The sequence below is a fragment of the Neoarius graeffei genome, chromosome 23 (assembly GCF_027579695.1).
Source record: "Neoarius graeffei isolate fNeoGra1 chromosome 23, fNeoGra1.pri, whole genome shotgun sequence".
Lineage (NCBI taxonomy): Eukaryota > Metazoa > Chordata > Actinopteri > Siluriformes > Ariidae > Neoarius > Neoarius graeffei.
In genome coordinates, this window is record NC_083591.1 from 26,764,453 (window position 1) to 26,787,360 (window position 22,908).

The window sequence follows — 22,908 nt, forward strand, 5'->3', positions numbered from 1 at the left end:
TGTTATTCGCCCCCGAAACACCCATGCGAGCGCTACTTGCCGAAAACTTTAAAGCAGATACGTAGAGCCATGGCCTCATTTTTTGCTTATAAATGCCTTGAGACCTCAAGAATGGCACAAGAATAGTTTTAAGCATCAACAATAAATCTAATATAGCAACTATGATTAAAGTGATTCATACAGGTAGCAGTCTGAGTGAATGACCTTGACATTTGTGACGTCACAGCAGGAAGGCTATCAGTCTCATCGCCATTTTCGCTATACTAAAAAACAGAGCTTTAAAGGAAAAGAAAACTACAAGAAAAGGAAAGCAAGTTCAGTTGCACCAGTTCTCCTGGAGTGTGAGCTGAGCAGTAATGACAATACTCAGTATGGAGAAAATGGAGAATGAGTGGACCAGTCGTCAGATTTCTCCGCTGGATATGCTTGCCTCAGCAGCAATATCTCGCCCTTACGTGGAAAAGGTGAATGAATGAAGAACTGAAAGTCAGGTTGTTTCAAAAACAATTGGCCACAACCACGGTCTTCAAGACGCGAGAACACAGACGGGTAAGATGAGACTCTCATTTGGATACATAACACTTGTTTACCTGCATTTAGATTAATACATGTAACTTGTATTGTGTATTTAAGTTACCGGGATAAGATTAATTTACTTCGGAATTTGATTGTCTCAATTCATCTGATTAATTAGCCTTTTATGTTTTATCAGATGCAACATGCATGCATTTTCAAAGTTATAACACCTATCCCTATTCTTTAAGTTCGTTTCTTAAGACAAGTATTTTTTAGGATGTTACCTTGTTTGTTGACAGTTTCGGCGAACACTTCCGCCTTCTTCAAAACAGTCACCAGATGTCGAGTGGTGACGTGCCTTATCAGCTGATGTACTCTATGGAGGCGTGAACGTCCCGCCCAATTTGACAGGTAGTCCACGCCTCCTGCTGTCAGGTCGCTGCCCCAGGACTGCGCTCCAGGTGTGCGACAACGCGTACGCTCCCTCATCCCGGTTCATCGTCCTCTGCGCCCGCTTGCGTATCTCCACTGCCTCCAAAATCCAACGCTGGTATCTATTTTCTTCAGCGCGAATGACTCTGGCCTCCTCCCAATTCATTATATGATTTTTCCGTTTGCAGTGGTCTGAAATGGCTGATTTTAAGTTTTCTTGGTTTGCTTTTTCTTTTTCGGATCTTGTGAGTCTTGCTTCTTTTTCACATTCTAATTGGTGTTCTTTCCTGCGAGTGTGGAAGCATCTGCCCGTTTCACCAATATAGACTTTATTGCATGAACGGCAAGGGATTTCATATATGACGTTGCATTTATTGTCCAGTTGTATTTTGTCTTTGGGTGAACTAGCAGCTGTCGGAGGTTCTTGTATGGTTTGACCGCGTGGAGGCGTGGACTACCTGTCAAATTGGGCGGGACGTTCACGCCTCCATAGAGTACATCAGCTGATAAGGCACGTCACCACTCGACATCTGGTGACTGTTTTGAAGAAGGCGGAAGTGTTCGCCGAAACTGTCAACAAACAAGGTAACATCCTAAAAAATACTTGTCTTAAGAAACGAACTTAAAGAATAGTTATAATAGTTAGACATAATGAACTTTCACTACATAACACCTATCCCGTTTTAACGAGAGTCACATGAGACTGTCAGTTCAATTCCATCCAATTCTCTAGACGGCTTTGTTCTCTGGCTTTATTTCGTAAGGTGGGGGCCTCTGTGGCCGACGTGTTACTATTGGATTCACTTTCCGATGGTTCAAACTGGTACGGTTCTACATGTATAGCAGGAGCATGTACACACTCCAATCTCAGGACTATCACAGTCAGATGTACTGCTACCTGAGGAATCCGAAGAATCTCCAATAAAACCAAACGAAGAGGCCATTGCAACCACTCTCGCCTGCCGAGTCTGGCTTTGGTCTATAGCACTGGCTCCCGCTGTGACATCACCCACCCAGGGCTGGCTAGCTCAGCGGGGCAGCTCGAATGCCAACTTTACGGTTGAGGTTAACTCTCAAATATTTATTCCCATTTATGCAGCATACAAGAGTCAAGAATGGAGATACTAGCCACTCAGAAACGTCTTTAAAAATAAAGGTTCTGCGCATCTCCTTTAATATGAACCCTAGCTCATGCCAGCCTTTAAAAATTCACAACTCTATCACTGAATAGCCCAGCCCCCCTCCAAAGTTTACAGGCACATCCCTCTCCCCAAGACCTTTTGAACGAGCTCAGGCACGGCCCAATCTAACATCAGGAGCAAGCATGGCTCGCGGAAAGCTTTAGCATGAGCCCTGGCTCCAGCTGCGCACGCATGGGGATTTAAACGTTCAGAACTCCACCAACGAAGATCCTAGCCCCACCAAAATTTACAAGCACCTACCTCTCCCTGAGTGGCACACTAAATAAGACAATAACACACTCAATATTCACTATTGTTTTTATTGCACAATGCATTTGAATTAGTGTTTTAGGGTTAACTGTATCCGATTGATCCAGTCAGCTGATTAAAAAGTTCAGTTTACATGAAACTTTGCAATTATGTTAATTGCTAAACTGCCAATCTATTGTTGGGTTATGTGCATTTTTTTCCATTCATAATAAGAATGACAGTCATAATCACATGCTTTGGAGGATGCAGGTTTATATTTTAAGAGTTTTTATTTTCTAAAATTGTAGTCCAGCAGATTTTAGGCTGAATGCCAAATGATATTACCATGTCTAGTTTTGAGTCATTTTGTTACAAAGTTACTTGGAAGCTCGTACTCAATTTGAACTCGTGTAAGAATAGTTGTATTGTTAATTACTAAATTTCTTATAGACTTACAGTCTAAAAAAAAAAAAAGTCAGTCATTGTTGACAAATGTTTCATGAATGTCATGATCGTACCTATATACGAGTACCAACAAGTTGTAATCAACTGGAACATCCTTGCCCCCCCCATACTTTTTTCCTAGACATGGAACTGACCCATGTGGACTACTGGTTTCTTGGGTATAACTTTAAGCATGCTTTTCTTCGATCTTCTGACATTTTCTTGTAAATTATATTAATTTATAGTGGAATTAGCAACAAATGTCCAGTGTAATTTGGTCTTTGAAGATCACAAAAATGTGCCTGGAAATAAGTGAGAAGCCATCTCCAGGCATCTAAAGCCCTTTAGCTTCGGAGGCCCGACCTCTGGCCACATTGCTCTGGGCCTTTGGCCTGTCATTCAAACAGGCTGAAATTTGGACGGACAGACAACATTTCAGACTTGCTTGTCCTGTGATAGTCTACTTAAAATTCCTTATTTCCCACATTGTATGCATTTTTTTTTTTTTTTTAATATATAGGGTTGTGGTCAGAAGTTTGCATACAGCGACACGAACGTCATCTTGGATATGAATGTCATGGCAATATTTGGGCTCTCCGTAATTTCTTTGAACTGTTCTTTTTCTGTGGCAGATTGATTGTGCATTTAAAAACAAAACACCACACTAGAATTTGGTGCACAAGTTTTAATTTTCTTTAGGTTTTCTGAAATCAACACAGGATCAAAATTACACACACACACACACACACACACACACACACTCAAATATACATACAGCACACCTAATATTTGGGCAAAATGTGTCTTCGCAAGATTCACCTTGACCAAACATTTTTGTTTACAATCAACAACCTTCTGGCAGAATTCTGGTTGGATATCTCACGACTCTTCATGGTAGAATTGGTAGAGTTCAATTAAATTTGTTTTTTTTTTCTTGCCATGGACTCGACTTATAAGCACGGTCCATATATTTTCAGGAGGGTTGAAGTCAGGACTTGTTTTAAGCTTAATGTCATCCTGCTTTATCCTCCACAACCAGCTCTGATGCATGTTTGGGTTCATTGTCCTGTTGTAATCCCCCCCCAAGTCATATTCAAGTTTCTGATGGTTTATGCTGAAGTAGCCCTCCTTCATTATTCCATCTATTTTGTGCAATGAACCAGTTCCACTGGCAGCAAAACAGCCCCAGAGCATGATGACCCTACCACCACCACCAGCTGGTACAGTGTCCCAGTGTACATGGTGGTCATTGGGGCCAAACAACTCAATCTTCGTCTCATCTGACCATACAGCTATCCTCCAGAAGGCTTCTTCTTTGTCTGTGGTCAGCTTCAAACTTTAGTTAAGCTTCAAGGTGTCAATTTTGGAGCAGGTTGTTATTTCTTGGATAGCAGCCTCTTAGTCCATGGTGATCTGAACTGTAGACAGTGATTCATGGCAGGGCTGTGCCATGGTGGTTCCCAGGTTGTTGCTGACCATCCAAACCAATTTCCTTTCAGCTGAGGGTGACAGTTTGGGTTTTCTTGAAGCAAAGCGGCTTGGCAAAGTTGACTACACCTCACAATAACTTGCATACAATTGTTACCTCCGCCAAGGAGGTGATGCTTTTGGTAGCGTTGGTTTGTTTGTTTATTGGTTTGTCTATTAGCAACATTACGGAAAAAGTTATGAACAGATTGCTCTGAAAATTTTTCCAGGAGGTGTGACTGGTCACAAGTAACAAGCCATTAAATTTTGGGGGTGATCCGAATTACTGTCTGGATCCCGGAATTTTTTTTAAAGGATTCTTGGCGGAGGTCTGCGCTCTCCGAGTGCTTTTCTAGTTTGAACTGATCTTGGAATTTGCAGTTGTTTAGAAATGGCTCCAAGAGACATTCCGGAGTTGTGTATATCTGTGATCCTCTTTCTCAGATCTGCACTGAGCTCCTTGGACTTTCCCATTTTACTGGGTGTTGGTCAATCCAATGAGTGCTGTAAACAAACCCTTTCTATGAAGGCACAGAGAGGCTACCAGCTGTAGTCAATCATGATCACTAACAGGAAGTTAAGCGACCTCGGCTTTGGCAAAATAAGAGACATTTTGGAAGTTTCAGCACCTCTGAATTAATAATTTAAGTGAGCGTATGTACATTTTTTTGACCCTGTATGCATAAATTTGACCCTGTGCTGATTTCAGAAAACCCAAAGAAAATTAAAACTTGCGCACCAAATTCAAATTTTTTATTTATTTAAAGATGTATGCTGTACATTCTGCCACAGGGATGGGGGTTTCAAAGAAATTACTGAAAGCCCAAATATTGCCATAACATTCATGTCACTGTATGTAAACTTCTGACCACAACGGCATGCATATTTTATTTATTTATATATCACACATACACACATCTATGCACCACAGGACTGAATGCTTCTCCCACAGTACCCTGGCAAAATAAAGATAAAATGAGCTGACCATTACCGTATATACATGAAGCCAAGCGCCCGAATGTATGGGGAATCTGTATGTGTAATGAGACCCATCACCTGTTTGCGGGTCAGTTTTAGCGTGAACAGCTTATACAGTAGACAGAAAGCTGTGGAGACGATACCACCTGTGCCAACACCCCGCACCTGCAAAAAACAAACAAACAAACAAAAAAAAAACACACATTATTTGCAAGACAATGATCCCCATTTCAATGGTCACACCTTAAGAATTAATAAAGATAATTACACCTTTGTATTGGAAAAGTATCAAAAAGACAACACACTACTTGAAGCACAGTGGCCACCAAAATTATTGGCACCCTTCCAGCAAATGAAAGAAAAAAAAAATTTTAAATGTAAAACTCCCAAATAAGTTTTTTTTTTTTTTCAAGTATAACAATGTTGAGTACCAAATTATGAGCACCATTAAAAGTAATATTGTAAGCTGCTTGCCCTAGAGAGATTAACAGCAAGTCTCTTCCTAGAAATGTCAAAAGTCTGGCTTATACTTCTTCACTAATGAGTTGAATTGAGATGCAGAGAAGGGGAATCATGGATAAAGATGGTACATACAGACAAGAATGCAGTCTTCCCACAAGCTAACTACGTTTTGTAGCATCTGTGGAGCTACCTGCTGGGTGAAGGCGGCTTGGTTGGTCGAGATACGTGGCTGGCTACATACCACAAAATAATTTGACGAGAGATTCCCCAAGATGAGAGTAGTTAGCACTGCCGCCTCACAGGAAGATGATTCTGGGTTCGAGTTTGGTAAACTGTGATGTATAGATGCTCCCCCCCCAACGCTCTCCCTTTTAGTTATGCTGTCATAGTTTTGCCAGAGTCCCTGCTTGCACCCAGCACAAAGCGTATACTGTTCTTAACCATAAGGTGATAAGGGGCATACCCAACAACCTGTTTTTTCTCCCCCCACTCTGTCAAGTTACATTTTGATCCTGAGACACCAGTGAGGACCTCTTCTACTCTTCAAACCTGCCTGAGCCATCCGGATGCCCCATGTCTGGCAAGAGTCTCATCACATTACTCCTGTGGAGGATGGCCCCATACAGAGAATTGAAAGACACGCTAAGCCCATGTTTACATTAGACCGTATCAGCGGATCATCAGATTAATGTTTTTAAAACGATTAGTGTGCACACAGCAACACCAATACACGATTTGCGTGCACACAGCAACACCAATACACGGATACGCTTGGCTCCGCAGGCATCCTGCGCTCCAAATCACTCCGCCCTGAACAGCGAGTGCCCTCTGGAGGGTGCGCACTCTGGCCCTGCGCAGCTCACAGAGCGCGAGTGAAGTGCACAACCAGTGATTCGGGACTGAGCCGCTGTGTGTGAGATCCCAGCGCATATCACTTACCACTTGCAAGTGGAAGGATGGCAAGCCTAAAGACAATCATAAGTACACAATGGGCAGTATTTGCATCAGTATTTGCAGTATTTTCATACTTTTATACTCTTTAATGAAAGGTGATACAAGGCGGAAGTCCGCGCCATTTTTCAGCAGTCGCGTCACATGACCAACGCCAGCGAATCAGGAAGGTGGATGTCACAGTGACGTTGTCCAATGACGACGCTAGCTAGAGCTCAGCACAGCGTATCCGCGCATCTCAATGTTTACACAGTACCGGAGCTGACACGATATGGATTGAATACGTGGACCCTGGCGGATTCCCGTTTCCCGGCGGTTTAATGTAAACGGACAGTGCATCCGCGAAGAAAACGAGACAGATACGGTCTAATGTAAACTTGGCCTAAGCTGGCGGCTCTGGACACTTTCAGTTTTGCTCTCATGGCTGAGGACTACACCTGACACGATAACTTTAGGACTGCAGTTGTCATGAATGGTTTTGCACTCAAGTCTCAATGAACAGTTGATAACGTCAAAATAGATTTCATGCTAAAATGATAATGAATTTCTTGGTGACACAGTTGTACTTTGTGACTATATAGGACACGGTTATAGAAGCAAGTGAGGATAATCATACTATCTGTTTTCACCCAAGTGAGGATGGGTTCCCTTTCGAGTCAGGTTCCTCTCAAGTTTTCATGTTGCCTGAAGGAGTATTTCCTTGCCACCATCCCCACAGGCTTGCTCATCCGGAATAAATAAATTTATTAGGGATAATTTTGGCTCATATGTTTAAAGTCTTTTTCTGCAAAGCTGCTTTGTGACAATGTCTGTTGTTAAAACTACCAAGCAAATAAACTGACTTGACTTATGAGTCGGCGCACAACTGCAACTTTCAAACATGCCCCACACTTACATGAGAGGAATGAGAGACGAAAACAGGTTGGTATAAAAAAAGCAAAAAAACAAACAAAAAAAAAACAAACAAAAAAACCCACACCTCATTAAAGTCAAACAGCGACTATGAATGAGAAAGACGACAGTGTGACCGTCATTGCAAGGCTTTCAGCTCATTACCACAATCACACTAGCCATTTAACATGAAGTTAGTTAGCTAGCGAGCTGCTTAACTAGTTATCCAACATGAAAAATCACTAGCTCGCTAAATAACACAAAAGACAAGTTCCATGCAGATTTCATTGCCTCCATTACTTCCCTTAAAGGTCCCATGGCATGAAATTTTCACTTTCTGAGGTTTTTTAATGTTAAAATGAGTTCCTCTGACCTTCTTAAGTCACCCCAGTGGCTAGAAATGTCAATGTGTAAACCAAACTATGCCCACCCTTTGTCAACATTTGAGAATGGCGCGTCAAAATGGCGCGTTGATATGCTCTTCCCTTTACTACGTCACCAAGGGAGATGATCCCCACGCCCCCCCTCTGGATTCCCACCCACTGTATGGATTGCCCGCCCAGCTCAAAAGTTGCCACCATAGATATGTCACTTCAATTTTGTAGTGAGGAGACCATAGAGGACACAACAACATGGCACCACCTAAGCAAGCGAAACATGGAAATTGCGCTGTACATGGATGTGACAACACAGAAAGGAGTCTGTTTTTACTGCCAACGGGAGAGCCCCTGAAGACGCAGTGGCTTAATTTTATTTACTCCAATAATACGCCGTCGAGTCTACCTAAGACGGTGTATGTTTGTCGGAAGCATTTTCCTGATGAATGTTTCCACAACTTGGGACAGTACAGGGCAGGTTTTGCACATCAACTGTCACTGAAGCCTGGGTCCATACCAAGCATCCCTGCCGCATCAGCCATAAACACCGAACAAGTAAGTGTATAACTGTTAAATCGTTTTGCCGTGTTTTAAAATCGGTGCGTTAGCCTTGCAATGGCTACATTAGCTGTGCAGCTAACCGCTTCCTGCAGTTAGCCAGGTACTCTGCGCTGAAGGTACTCCTGCTGAAATCGGTGATTTACAGTTTGTTCAACTGCTTGCGCTTCTGCTTCGGGGTCGGACTCCGGGTCAAAAGCGAAAGCTTGGACTGTTGCTTGACCTGCCATTGCTACTGTTCACACACAGGTAGCATGCCTGCAGCTTGGTCAAGCCCCTCCCCTCATGGCCTGCCCCCACCCTCTACCCTTCCCCGCCTCCATGCTTCTCATTAGCAAAACGACACACTGGGAAAAGTGCTGAAATGGGGCTTTCTCCCAGGAGGCTATATCTACGTGCCGAGGGTTCATTTCGAGAAAGGCTGCGGATATAACATCCGGAAACCTCCACAAGCCCGTTTAAAGCATCAACAAACCACCATGCCATGGGTCCTTTAAACACGAATTATTTCACAGAAGTGATTACATGTTGCATATAATGCTCAGAAACTTTGCTTGTGTTTGAAGAGTGGTATAGATGTGCATGGCTAACAAAAGCACCTCAATACTCAGTTCACCGGCCATCATTTTGAAAGCAATGCCAGTATGGTCGGGGTATTTGTATTTCTGATCTGCCACCCTAGATGCTGACTATCCATCGGGACACATCAAGCCACTGATTACAGAACACCAGCTCACAAGGCTTTATTTGGTTCAGTGTACACAACCAAAGCCAGAATATGGAGATGTCTTCTTCATGCCAATATTGTGGAATATCTGTGTAAAAAGGGCAACAGAGAAAAGCTTCTCTGCAGAAGCAATTTGGGGCCTGAACCAAGACAACACCTAGGACTAGACATTGTTTGCACAATACCCACAGCCTACATTCATGTTAATATAGATCACCCTGCATTTATAAATTTTACATAGACACATACGTGTGCAATTAATTTTATATTACACACGTACGTACGTATTACATCAGGGCTCGACATTAACCACTGCCCGATTGCCCAGGGCAAGTGAAACACGCATTCGGGCAAGTGGGATGTGTCCCTGACATGCCCGACTGGGCAAGTTGGAATGAGCATATATTACCAACCAGCGCCACATAAATTTGACTTTTTGAGCTTTTATTTCAGTTCCTAAAAGCGTCCCTCACTACGTAGCCGTCATTATGCCTTGGCTGTTTTCTTCGTCTCGGTTTCTAACTGCTTTGCAAGTTATTTTATATTCCCCTGCTGTTGTAGTATGGTTTTCTTAAAAGGTGTGTGTATACACATACACAATTACTTCAGCCCAATGTTGCACAGCACTGCACATACCTGTACTTGATTCCACATATTTTTTTCCTAACATCTCTCATACTTTTATATTTTTTCTTTTTATACTTGTTTGCAAGTAAATTCTGATTTATGTAAAGTGTTTTCAGATCACCCGACAGTCATAAAAATCATCGCACTACACATCATACTGTGTATTGTTGCATGTGTGACCAAGAATATTTTAATTTGAAATGGACATCCAGAAGCACATACTTCTACTTACCCCTCCGCACATCCCAGTTTGCCCCGCTGTCTTTCTGCTACCTTTTTCCCATGGCTCTACATGGGTTACCTGTGGAAAAATATACAACTCTGTCACACAGACTCCAACAGTATGGTATTTCTGATGAAAATACAAAAAGAAACTTTAACGATATGCAAACACGTAAACCTGACTTGCAAGGGCCATAGGACTGCACAAGTTGTAGGCGTAGGACCTTCTCTCCTCCTGCTCCTGGAGGATTTTTTTTTTTTTAAATCAATGCCACCCACTGCCACAGAAACTTTGAACAACCACGCGCTCTGGCAGTTAGTTTTGTTCCCACGGAGCTGGCTGGTTTTATTAATTAAAAAAAAAAAATAATCAAAAAAAACCTCATATTTGGTCATTTAAGCCAGCCTTTCTCAACTGGGGTGCAGTCTGGCTTCATTAGGGGTGCCGTCAAAAAATTATATATTCTAACACTGAAATAAATAAAATGAATTAAAATTCCAAAAAAATGATAGTTACACTAATGCAGAGCATCGCCGCCTCAAGCATCATCAAAATTTGTCTCACGGTCCCCTTTCCCATGTCACAACGTCACTGCCGGGGTCAGCGTATGGTCAGCGTGACTGCGTATATTTTATATGGGGGTTCCTTGAGAATTTGCATACTTCTGAAGGGTGCCGTGACTGAAAAAAGGTTCAGAAACGCTGATTTAAGCCATCGTTGCCCATGACAACGATAAACAGGGCTCGAAATTCGTGGTGGTCCGGTCGCCCGAGGAGACTTAATTTGTCATTTGGCGGGTACACTACCGTTCAAAAGTTTGGGGTCACCCAGACAATTTTGTGTTTTCCATGAAAAGTCACACTTTTATTTACCACCATAAGTTGTAAAATGAATAGAAAATACAGTCAAGACATTTTTCTGGCCATTTTGAGCATTTAATCGACCCCACAAATGTGATGCTCCAGAAACTCAATCTGCTCAAAGGAAGGTCAGTTTTATAGCTTCTCTAAAGAGCTAAACTGTTTTCAGCTGTGCTAACATGATTGTACAAGGGTTTTCTAATCATCCATTAGCCTTCTGAGGCAATGAGCAAACACATTGTACCATTAGAACACTGGAGTGATAGTTGCTGGAAATGGGCTTCTATACACCTATGGAGATATTGCACCAAAAACCAGACATTTAGTAGAATTTAGCTAGAATAGTCATTTACCACATTAGCAATGTATAGAGTGGATTTCTGATTAGTTTAAAGTGATCTTCATTGAAAAGAACAGTGCTTTTCTTTCAAAAATAAGGAAATTTCAAAGTGACCCCAAACTTTTGAACGGTAGTGTAATTCCTGTCACTAGGCAGCCCAGCTGGCTAGTTGAAAATAAAAAATATATATGAAGCGAAGATTCAGACTAGGGCTGTGTGATATATCGAATATACTCGATATATCTCCGAAAATTCTGTGTGAGATACATACAATTATTATATCGTAACTATAGAGTATTTTATGGTCATCTGCCTACTTGTATTTGTTTTGTGTTTGTTGCGTTTGTTTAAAACCTTTTCCGGTGGTTTTCTCCCTGTCCCTCAGGCAGTAATGTGAGAGGCTGCCTAAGGGTTAAAAAAAAAAAAAAAAAAAAAAATCACGCACTCGCCAACCAATCCCGGGTGACATCTCGGTGCTGAAAGGAACGTGTGGGAAGATTTCCTAGTTTTGGTTTACAGCGCTGACTCAGTTCGTGCAACTGCTGGTGTTGCATAGGCTACCGTGTAAGCTCAGTCAATTTCAGCGACAAATTAAAAATGGAAGCGGATGAATTGGTTCCTAAAAGAACTAGCAAGGGGTCAGTCATCTGGCATTTTTGTGGATATCGCGAGGAGGACGTGGAACAGCAAATGGCAATTTGTAAAGTGTGCAAAAAAAAAAAAAACTATCAAAATACTCAGGTCTTGAAATAAATGCACATTAGTCATGAACAATGGCAACTACTCTCTTTTGTGTTATTTTTGACAAAAGTAAAATTCATACATGAACAAATTTTGGCGAGTTGATTTTCTGTTTGGCTAGTTACTTTGGAAGGTAACTAGTCCGGTTGGCTGGTGAAAAAAATATATGAATTTCGAGCCCTGATAAAGCAATAGTTTCATGCACCGCCAGCTCCCAATGCGCTTTCATGTTAATGAACATGAAAAGAAAAGCTTTCTTTGTCCCGTATCTGGTACTGTTCGTATCTACTTTTTTTTTGTTTGTTTGGTCCCGCAGGCTCTCTGGCCCAATCTACAGTCCACTGAGAGTTTCTCACTTCAGCGCAAATGATTAAACAACAACAACAAAAAAAGCTTCTCCATTCCCTAAGTTCCAGAACTAGCTATTAGAACAATAAGCTAGTAGAGATGGATTTTAAGTCTACATTCGTCAGGTTACCTTGGTTATAATTAGGGCTGTCGAAGTTAACGCGTTATTAGTGCATTAACACAATTTAATTTGATCGCGATTTTAAAAAAATGACGGCGTTATCGCAGGGTATTTAAACAACAGCGAATTGGGCTCATCTTGGTAAGGAACAATGCAGATTTTCGTGGGTGACTAGCATGCAAAATAAAGCTAGTTATAACATTAACTTTGTGGTAAAACGTAGCTCTACAGCTTGTCAAATAAACCCACAACATGGTCAGTTAAATTGTAGTCTGCATATGCGATGCGGTGCGAGTTCCGTTTACTTTCACTTTACCGGGTGAAATGTGTTGATATCTGATGGGCTACGATCGGGAATGCGCACATTCCCTTATCTCCACCTGTAGATTGTAGGTATCCTAGCGATTTCCAAATAGCCTACTGCTTCACTTGAATGAACTTGCAGGAGTCAAACTACTTCCTCTTTGCTCTTTGAAGTGTAGCTTGCAGCCATTACAGTTGAGAAAAAAATATATAGTCTGTTATTTCTCCAAATCGTATTTTGCACATAGCCTATGCCCAACAGATGTCTGATAGGCTACATTGGAAAGAATATGCTGCATGCCTAGATCTAATACCAAAACCCGAATGCCAAATATTTGTGCATTAGGCCTATACATTGTCTATCTAAAGGGGTGTTCATACGGCACATATTTGCATCGATGCTGCACCGATGTATTTTGTTGCGATAAATCTTACACCAGTGTAAATTTTGTGGAACGTTCACACGTCACAACCCTGCTTACTAGAGAGAAGCGTGTCAGCACCGGTGCAGCCCCACTTGCGTTCACACAGCAGTTTTTGCGACCGTGCTATACGATAGTAATAATGCGGAAATGAAATATGCGCACGAGTGAAAATGTACTTCCTTTTCCCGGTTGTCATGGCATCACAAAGCGCCGGGGAAACAACGTGGATGAAGACACCAGTGTTGCCAGTTTTGGGCTGACGTTTTCCAGCCCAAAATATGTTCAAATCCCCCAAAATGCACTTAAAACTGCCCAATCTGGCAACACTGGAAGACACGCAGTTCTGTTGTTGTTGATATTCACCATTTTGGAAGCGCAAAATACCAGGATGCAAATTATGCAATGCCCGTATGTAATCAACTCTCCTCACGCGTAGCGAGTCTACCCTTGTAGCGTTCAGACGTCCCATTTTATAACGGTGCTGCCCCGCAAACTAGCATTTACTCCAGAGTAAATTTCTTAAAGGGGTACCAAATATAATATATACAGTTGCTGATGTGACAAAGTAACGTATTCTTAAGTATTCTATCAAATTTATATACTAGAAAACAACGAAATATCTTGGTAATTGTAAATATAATAGTCGGTACGCTAAACGGCACAAGAGTCGCCATTTTTAAAAGACCGTGACGTCAGCCCTACCCACTGCACTAGGAGAGAAGCGTGTAATCATGGCGTCGGGCGCATCAAGTGAAAGCGACAGCTCTGTCGAATCATACGAAGAGATCCCGCAAGACACACTGCAAGCAGGCTATGGCTTAGAAGGGTACCAGTTTGAACCTAGGAGAGGTACTCTCGACTCCGGTGATGACGAAAGAAGAGAAGAAAGCTTGAACTCGCTTGGTGTTTTTCAGAGGAAACGAGTGAAAAGACACGTCTGGAGGATCGTTATGCTTTCCATCGGTCCTGTTATTACACCCGAAAGCAACACACTGTGGCATTGTGTAACCGATCACTTACAATTCATCCTACTTTCCGATTCACACGTGCTATTCCCAGCCTCAATGAGCCAACACAACTGGGCACATACATACGTCATGAGTGTTACGCAGAGAAAATGAACGTGCATTCTGATTGGATAAAATTAATATCATGGCGGGCTGTTCAAACTGCGGAAATAGTTTGCTCGAGCTACTTTCAAAACACTATAACTTTCCAACCTTAGAACAAAAAAACTTTTGTAAGTCTTGAATAAGGTTCGTTAATGTGTGTTTTATTGTTATATTTACTCTCTATATTGCCCTCTGTTCCCCTTTAAACCACCTCCCGAGCAGGGTTAGATTTGCACCGGTTTAAGCAGCTTTCAGGGGCTACACCGGTATAACTTTGTACCGTGTGAACGCTCTACCGGGGCAGCCCCGGTGCTACACCGGAGTAAAAGTTGCCGTGTGAACACCCCTTAAGAGAAGATGAGCCTTATAAGTGACATGGAGCATCAGAGCATATATTCAAATGTTTGCTCTGATGTAGAAATGTATTTGAGTACAATTTAAACAGATGTTTAAAGATTTTTTTTTCAATTAATCGCGATTAAAATTTTTAATCGTTTGACAGCCCTAGTTATAATACATTGGGCCAAATTACTCAATTCTGATTGGTCAATCAAGGAGGGCTTTTTTTTTTTTCCTTAACACGGGGCCATATTTCTGAAATGCTATTGGCTAGTTCGTTGCTCGGTTACGGTTACAAAAATTAAATTATGTCAACAAAATGGCTTTTGTAAAGAAGTTCCAATAAAATGTTGTAATCACTTTCAAAATCCTCGTGTCGTGTCATGATGAAAGACGCTTTAGAAACTGATCCAAACGTGCAAGATAGTCTGGCGTCCTGATTGGTTCAGAAAACGTGAATGACAAAATGTTGTGAACTTGAATGGCTTCCGAAATATGAATTTGGCCCTGTATATTATAAACAAGTCATCGTATGGTTCCTCGTAAAATTAAGGCTCAATTTCACTCGTGATTTCAAAGTTTTTAAATTTCAAAACTTCAAAATCACTCGTGAAATCCTTAATTTTACTCGGACCCATACAAATCACTGCTACTGTATAATGGTTCATTGTTGGGCGGTCAAGACTATAGCGATATGATTCCCGAGCAATCATGAAAGAATCTGCAGCGAACAAATACTTAGCCAAATGTTAACGGATCTACCAATTATCGAACAGCGGCACAAAATTAAAAAAAAACAAACACACACTGACTTCTTTCCTTCTAGCTACAATCCTCGGTCACGAATCAATAGAGATAAACAAGTTAGAGCATGTACTTAATTACTGCTTTTAATTTCTGGGAATTTTTTCAAGATGGCAGCCTCGTGTGTTCGAAGGCGGAACACGAGTTTTATTCAGATTCTGTTATAAAGACGCCGAACATTGGTTACGTTGAAAATCTAAGGGTGATCGCCAAAATATCTGGTTCTATAGATATACTTGCAACTACTACTTCTTGTCCTAACTGCTAAGAAACCTAACGTTATCTGATCCTGAGAAAAAACCAGCGTGCTCCTCTACCAGTAACAAAAACAAGACGTTCGTTTGTGGTGAAGTTCAGCATAACATGAAACACTAACAGAAGAAAAACACTGTCGAATCCCACGTCAGTCACTGGCAAGCTAACTATGGAAGCTGCAGTGTCGCGGGCCTGCTAGCCGAGTAGCATTAACTAGCGTTACCTTGAAGTAGATCTCGTCCACGACCTCATGATAGGTCTTCAGTTCATACAACTGAACCTTGAAATATGGAGACGATAACACGTTTGTGAGAATCATAGGATTTAAGTTCATTGTCTTCTCATTCCCCCACAGAGGTAAAACGTTGCCGTGTTTCCCTGAAGGAGGTTTGCTCAAGGCCTGCTGCTGCTGCTGCAGATTCCCCGCCATACTGCCTGGATGCAGCAAAATTAGGAACTAGCTGCTTAACACAACCCGTTTTAGTACTAACTATCGTATCATTAAAAAAGCTTTACTTCAGATATGATTAAAAATGAGTATTATACGTTGTTAAACTTAATTTGTTTATGTATTAAAATGGTATTTGTCCGAAACAAACGATCTTTTCGGTCATACTAAGAGAGTTAAATGTAAAACAGCTAATGCTACCGGAGACAAGGCGGAAACGGAAATTACGCTTTGAGAAATGTTCTAAAAAAAAAAAAAAACAGCCTGCTCTAGTTCAATACATATGGAAGATTTTTTTAAATGACATATCTTTAAATATATGTCAATCGATCATCACTAAATCCATAAATATATCGTTCAATAAATGTCAATAAATCTTTCCATTTATTACAAAACTTATTTCAATGAAAATTACATGATTTATTGACACGTTTAATAAAGGATATATTGAAATATTTATTGAAGCCTAAATTGAAGATTAGATTAAGGATAGGTTGAAGAATTTTAATATGGAAATTAGGGCTGTTCTGATTGGTCTGTAAAAGTGCAATGGCATGGCCATCTGTGAACTTGCAATCACTGACAAAATGGAGCCAAGTCTAACTGGCATGTAGGGAAGCCTAGAACGGCCGTTCATGCAATAATTTTTTAAAGGTCGGTTTCTCCAGATTACGAGAAAATAACAAAGCTCGTTTTCTCGTGACAAGTTAATTATTTATTAATTATTATTATATAATTCATACTGTCGTTTAATTATTATAAGCGCCATTTTTTAGTGAATTGTATCGCCAGGAATTGAGCACTTTTATGTATTTTTAGATAGGTCCTTTTTCCGTTTTCCCTGTCATTTTTGTTATCTTATAGGTTTTTTCTATCATTATTTAGGTCTAGTCTATATTCTAAGTATATTATTTTATAATATTTTTGCTATTATTATTATTATTATTTACAGTATTTTTCCGTTATTATTATTATTATTATTATTATTATTATTATATACAAACTTTTTCACCTGTAATCATGATTGCCACGTGACCAATAGGACCACATTGGAAATAGGCAATTTTTGCTTTCGTGTGTTATCCTGGTTTTTAATTTTCATATTTACATGTGTAGTGTTTGTATGATTATTATTTACTGAATAAACAAATCAAAAATTCATTTTATGTAAATAGCTGTTTGTGTGTATATTTTTTTATTTACTCATCATGTTCAGCGGATGTGACCCATTTTCATTTCAGGACACGAGTGCAAGCCTGGCAGTTTAGTTAAAAAAAAAAAAGCTTGGCAGTTTAACTGTCCAGTAGATGGCGCAGGTGTCTTCTTCACAGGGAAAGTGATGGTGTTTAAAGACGATATTGTCCATATGAATGACGTGCAATAATTCTAATTTTATAAAATATACATTATTTCAGGACACAATTGTCTGTTTTTAATTATTTATATACAGCAAATACCACAATCACACACTGAAAAAATGTCACTGTGTTTGTCATTAAGCAGTCTAACTACAAGAGAATATCTATCTATCTATCTATCTATCTATCTATCTATCTATCTACAAACTGTATAATGCAAATATGAAAAAGCAAATTGTGATCAGAGCGTGCAAGAACTGATTTCAAAATAAAATAACGTAGTAATTTTATTAATTACTAATTTATTAATTAAATAATTTAATACTACGTAGATAACGTAGTAATTTTCTCGTTATCACAAGAAAACGGTATTTTAAAAAACTTATTGCAAGCACAGCCATTCTCGGCTTCCGTAGCTATGTGAAGCTGTAGATAGGCTTGAAAACCTTACTTAGGCAACATGTATTGAAGGGGGAAAAACGTAGAAAAGGGTTTTTAAAAAAGGGGACTGAATTTTTTAAAATGCTTGAGGGGTAGAGAGTGGTGAGCAAATAGAACTTCTCTGAAATCCATATATATTGGGCTAATCAAAGCTTTAATCCAAATAATCTAACATTTCAGACTTGGACTGTATCCATGAGACTCTACTTGAAAAACGATAGTAACAGCTCTGCATGTGGAAATTAATGAGATGCCATTGGAAATCAGAAGAACTCAGTTAGCAGTAACATATTGTGCAAGCTTTAAGTGCATATTCTGGACCAATTTCATGTGTTTTTTTAATATGAAAGTATGTCCCTTTACACACTCATCCAAGAAAGGTAATTTTACACAAGGCCATCTGTCTACAGCAGAGATGGAGTTCACAGAGGCTGAGAGCAACATGAATGACCTGGTGTCTGAGTACCAGCAGTACCAGGATGCAACTGCTGAAGAAGAAGGAGAGTTTGATGAGGAGGAAGAGGAGCTGGCTTAAATATATTTTGTCAGTAACTTAACAAAACAATAACAAAACGAGTCTGGAAAAACCCCAAGGGAGTCTGGAGCCAGATTCGTGACGTCACCTGCGGAACCGCCAGCAGGCTGTGACAGCTTGCACGGTTTCAGTGCACAGCCTGTGTAGCCAATTGTTCTGGGTACCTCGCCCGAAGCGCTCCCATTTCTCTCTCATTGTCCGGTCTTTTGGGAAACGAGGAGTACTAATCCCATCAAGACTGGTGTTGCTAGACCCTCCTACGATACATCTGTTAACCATTTTAATAATTACGTGATAATGTTGAAGAAACTTGCAGAAAACCACCAGGTTGTTTTCTCATAAACAAACCAGCGCTGACGTAGGATTCAGAAGGAGGCGTCCCGCACATGACATCACGAAAATCAATGTTTCCCGGGAAATCCAAATGCCAAGTTTTTTCAGACGCGGACCAATTCACCTCAAATGGCTTGATTTCAACTGAATTTTTCTGGTATTGCGCAAGGTAAAAAAATTGCACAAAATGCAAAATGTGACAGATATTTGACCAAAGTTTAATATAAAATAGGAGAATTACATTGATCTTGCTCCTGAATTTACCTGTGATATGCACTTTAAAGGGCCATAAAGAGAGTCATGCTACTCAGAAGGTGTTACAGCCTTGCTAAGAGAAAGAAAAGCATCAGATCAAGAGCTTCGGTTGGACAATAGGAAACACAGTTAATGGAATAGGGATAGGGGATATAATGATCAGGCCCACTGCACCATTCTCTGTTGTCCCACCTTGGTTAGTAGAGGAGACAGTGGCTGACACATAGACACAGACAACCATTCACACCTATGGTCAATTTAGAGTCACCAGTTAACCTAACCTGCATGTCTTTGGACTGTGGTGGAAACCGGAGTGTGTGTGTGTGTGTGTGTGTGTGTGTGTGTGTGTGTGTGTGTATACAACTCCGATTCCAAAAAAGTTGGGACAAAGTACAAATTGTAAATAAAAACGGAATGCAATGATGTGGAAGTTTCAAAATTCCATATTTTATTCAGAATAGAACATAGATGACATATCAAATGTTTAAACTGAGAAAATGTATCATTTAAAGAGAAAAATTAGGTGATTTTAAATTTCATGACAACAACACCTCAAAAAAGTTGGGACAAGGCCATGTTTACCACTGCGAGACATCCCCTTTTCTCTTTACAACAGTCTGTAAACATCTAGGGACTGAGGAGGCAAGTTGCTCAAGTTTAGGGAGAGGAATATTAACCTGTTCTTGTCTAATGTAGGATTCTAGTTGCTCAACTGTCTTAGGTCTTTTTTGTCGTATCTTCCATTTTATGATGCGCCATATATTTTCTATGGGTGAAAGATCTGGACTGCAGGCTGGCCAGTTCAGTACCCGGACCCTTCTTCTATGCAGCCATGATGCTGTAATTGATGCAGTATGTGGTTTGGCATTGTCATGTTGGAAAATGCAAGGTCTTCCCTGAAAGAGACGTTATCTGGATGGGAGCATATGTTGCTCTAGAACCTGGATATACCTTTTAGCATTGATGGTGTCTTTCCAGATGTGTAAGCTGCCCATGCCACACGCACTAATGCAACCCCATACCATCAGAAATGCAGGCTTCTGAACTGAGCGCTGATAACAACTTGGGTCGTCCTTCTCCCCTTTAGTCCGAATGACACAGCGTCCCTGATTTCCATAAAGAACTTCAAATTTTGATTTGTCTGACCACAGAACAGTTTTCCACTTTGCCACAGTCCATTTCTGAGCCTTGGCCCAGAGAAGACGTCTGCGCTTCTGGATCATTTTTAGATATGGCTTCTTCTTTGAACTATAGAGTTTTAGCTGGCAACAGCGGATGGCACGGTGAATTGTGTTCACAGATAATGTTCTCTGGAAATATTCCTGAGCCCATTTTGTGATTTCCAATACAGAAGCATGCCTGTATGTGATGCAGTGCTGTCTAAGGGCCCGAAGATCACGGGCACCCAGTATGGGTTTCCGGCCTTGACCCTTACGCACAGAGATTCTTCCAGATTCTCTGAATCTTTTGATGATATTATGTACTGTAGATGATATGTTCAAACTCTTTGCAATTTTACACTGTCGAATTCCTTTCTGATATTGCTCCACTATTTGTTGGCGCAGAATTAGGGGGATTGGTGATCCTCTTCCCATCTTTACTTCTGAGAGCTGCTGCCACTCCAAGATGCTCTTTTTATACCCAGTCATGTTAATGACCTTTTGCCAATTGACCTAATGAGTTGCAATTTGGTCCTCCAGCTGTTCCTTTTTTGTACCTTTAACTTTTCCAGCCTCTTATTGCCCCTGTCCCAACTTTTTTGAGATGTGTTGCTGTCATGAAATTTCAAATGAGCCAATATTTGCCATGAAATTTCAAAATGTCTCACTTTCGACGTTTGATATGTTGTCTATGTTCAATTGTGAATACAATATCAGTTTTTGAGATTTGTAAATTATAGCATTCCGTTTTTATTTACAATTTGTACTTTGTCCCAACTTTCTTGGAATCGGGGTTGTATATATATATATATATATATATATATATATATATATATATATATATATATATATATATATATATGATATTGCATGATTGCGCAAAGATATGAAGTTTATCTTTGAGAAGTGAATGCATATATCATGAGTGAGCAAAGCGACACGAGAGGATAAACATCATATCTTCATGCTACCTTGTAATGTTCTTTATATGATAAAGACACATCCTCACAAAAAATACACAAGTTACTCAAAAGAATTTTAATTTTGAACTGGTTCGCCATCATGACAACGTGCATTAAGTCAGCAGGAAAACACAGTGATGTCATCAGAGTGAAGATATTGGGAATTATAATACATACAGGACACTTTTTCGATGGAATAAAAACATGTATTCTCTTCCATTCTAGCAGGTTTCATTCATTTGGTTTGATATTGCAATATTGTTAGTATATCTCTTATCTTACATGTATTACATCACTCTACCCAATGGAGAATGAGCGTTGAATATGGTTTATGATATTGCATGGTTGTCAAGACAACATAGCATCACACTTCAATGAGAGTTTTCTGCTGTGCATGTGCAGAAGCATTTTTTTTTGTTTGCTGGCAGTGCCCACAGTAAACTGTTGTAGTGAACTGAAAATGCCATAAGATACATCTCATCTCATTATCTCTAGCCGCTTTATCCTGTTCTACAGGGTTGCAGGCAAGCTGGAGCCTATCCCAGCTGGCTACGGACGAAAGGCGGGGTACACCCTGGACAAGTCGCCAGGTCATCACAGGGCTGACACATAGACACAGACAACCATTCACACCTACGGTCAATTTAGAGTCACCAGTTAACCTAACCTGCATGTCTTTGGACTGTGGGGGAAACCAGAGCACCCGGAGGAAACCCGGAGGAAAATTTACATGCTAGTGAGCAACTTTAGCAGTTTAGCAAACATGGCCAATGGGCAATCTGAAAACAAATAATTACATTGTTCCACTGAATGTGTAGGTATAATAATAATAATAATAATAATAATAATAATAATAATAATATTGGCTGGCTTTCTTTTGTGGTATATCAGATATATTCCATCCAGCTAGCATGATATTGAACTCGTCTTCAACTCATTCACTATCATGCTTGTTGAATGGAATATATCTGATATACCACTCAATGCCACCCAATATTATTTAAATATTTAGATCTGTGATGTATTTCGTATGAAAAATGCGAGTTTTTCAACATTAGAAGATAAAAACTTCATACCTTCAAGCCAACATGTGATTTTCTTTTTATTATACACATTCACAAATAAAAAGTACCCAAATTTATCAAAACAATTCATCGATGTCCTCACGAGTGACACAGAGAGAAATATGTCACAGTTTTGGTTCTCCATGTCCTGGATGTAGTTCGTTATGACCGCTGACAGGTGAAGTGAATAACATTGATTATCTAATTACAGTGGCACCTGTCAAGGGGTGGGATACATTAGGCAGCAAGAGAACAGTCAGTTCTTGAATTTGATGTGTTGGAAGCAGGAAAAATGGGCAAGTGTAAGGATCTGAGCTGGTTAAAGTAGACAGGTGTCAGCATTAACGCTGTCAGCAGTTTGTACTACTGTAGCTCTTCTGTGGGATGAGTCCATATGGACTAGCCTTTGTGCTCCATGAGACTCAATGAGTCTTTGACACCCATGACCCTGTTGCTAGCTTATTGGTTGTCCTTTGTTGGACCACTTTTGGTACGTATTAACCACTGCATACCAGGGACACCCCACAAGACGTGCCATTTTGGAGATGCTCAAACCCAGTCATCTAGCCATTATAAATTTGACCATTTGTTAAAGTTGCTCAGATCCTTACGCTTGCTTGT

At 40.3% G+C, this 22,908-nt stretch overlaps 1 protein-coding gene across 4 annotated transcripts in view; it reads right to left on the minus strand.

Annotated features, from left to right (window-relative positions):
• Positions 1–16,386, minus strand: part of prpf38b (pre-mRNA processing factor 38B) — a 39,006-nt gene extending 22,620 nt beyond the window's left edge. Inside the window, exons 1-3 of one of the 4 annotated variants that reach the window (XM_060905993.1) lie at positions 15,955–16,386; positions 10,093–10,161; positions 5,281–5,432 (exon numbers count right to left, since the gene is read on the minus strand). In XM_060905993.1, the coding sequence (XP_060761976.1) occupies positions 5,281–5,432; positions 10,093–10,161; positions 15,955–16,161 (428 nt within the window). In that variant the 5' untranslated portion in view covers positions 16,162–16,386. Of the gene's footprint in view, positions 1–5,280; positions 5,433–10,092; positions 10,162–10,260; positions 11,110–15,954 lie in introns of those variants that run through there. The other 3 variants (XM_060905994.1, XM_060905995.1, XM_060905992.1) reach the window with 3 other exon arrangements.
• Between the last annotated feature and the right edge of the window lie 6,522 nt (positions 16,387–22,908).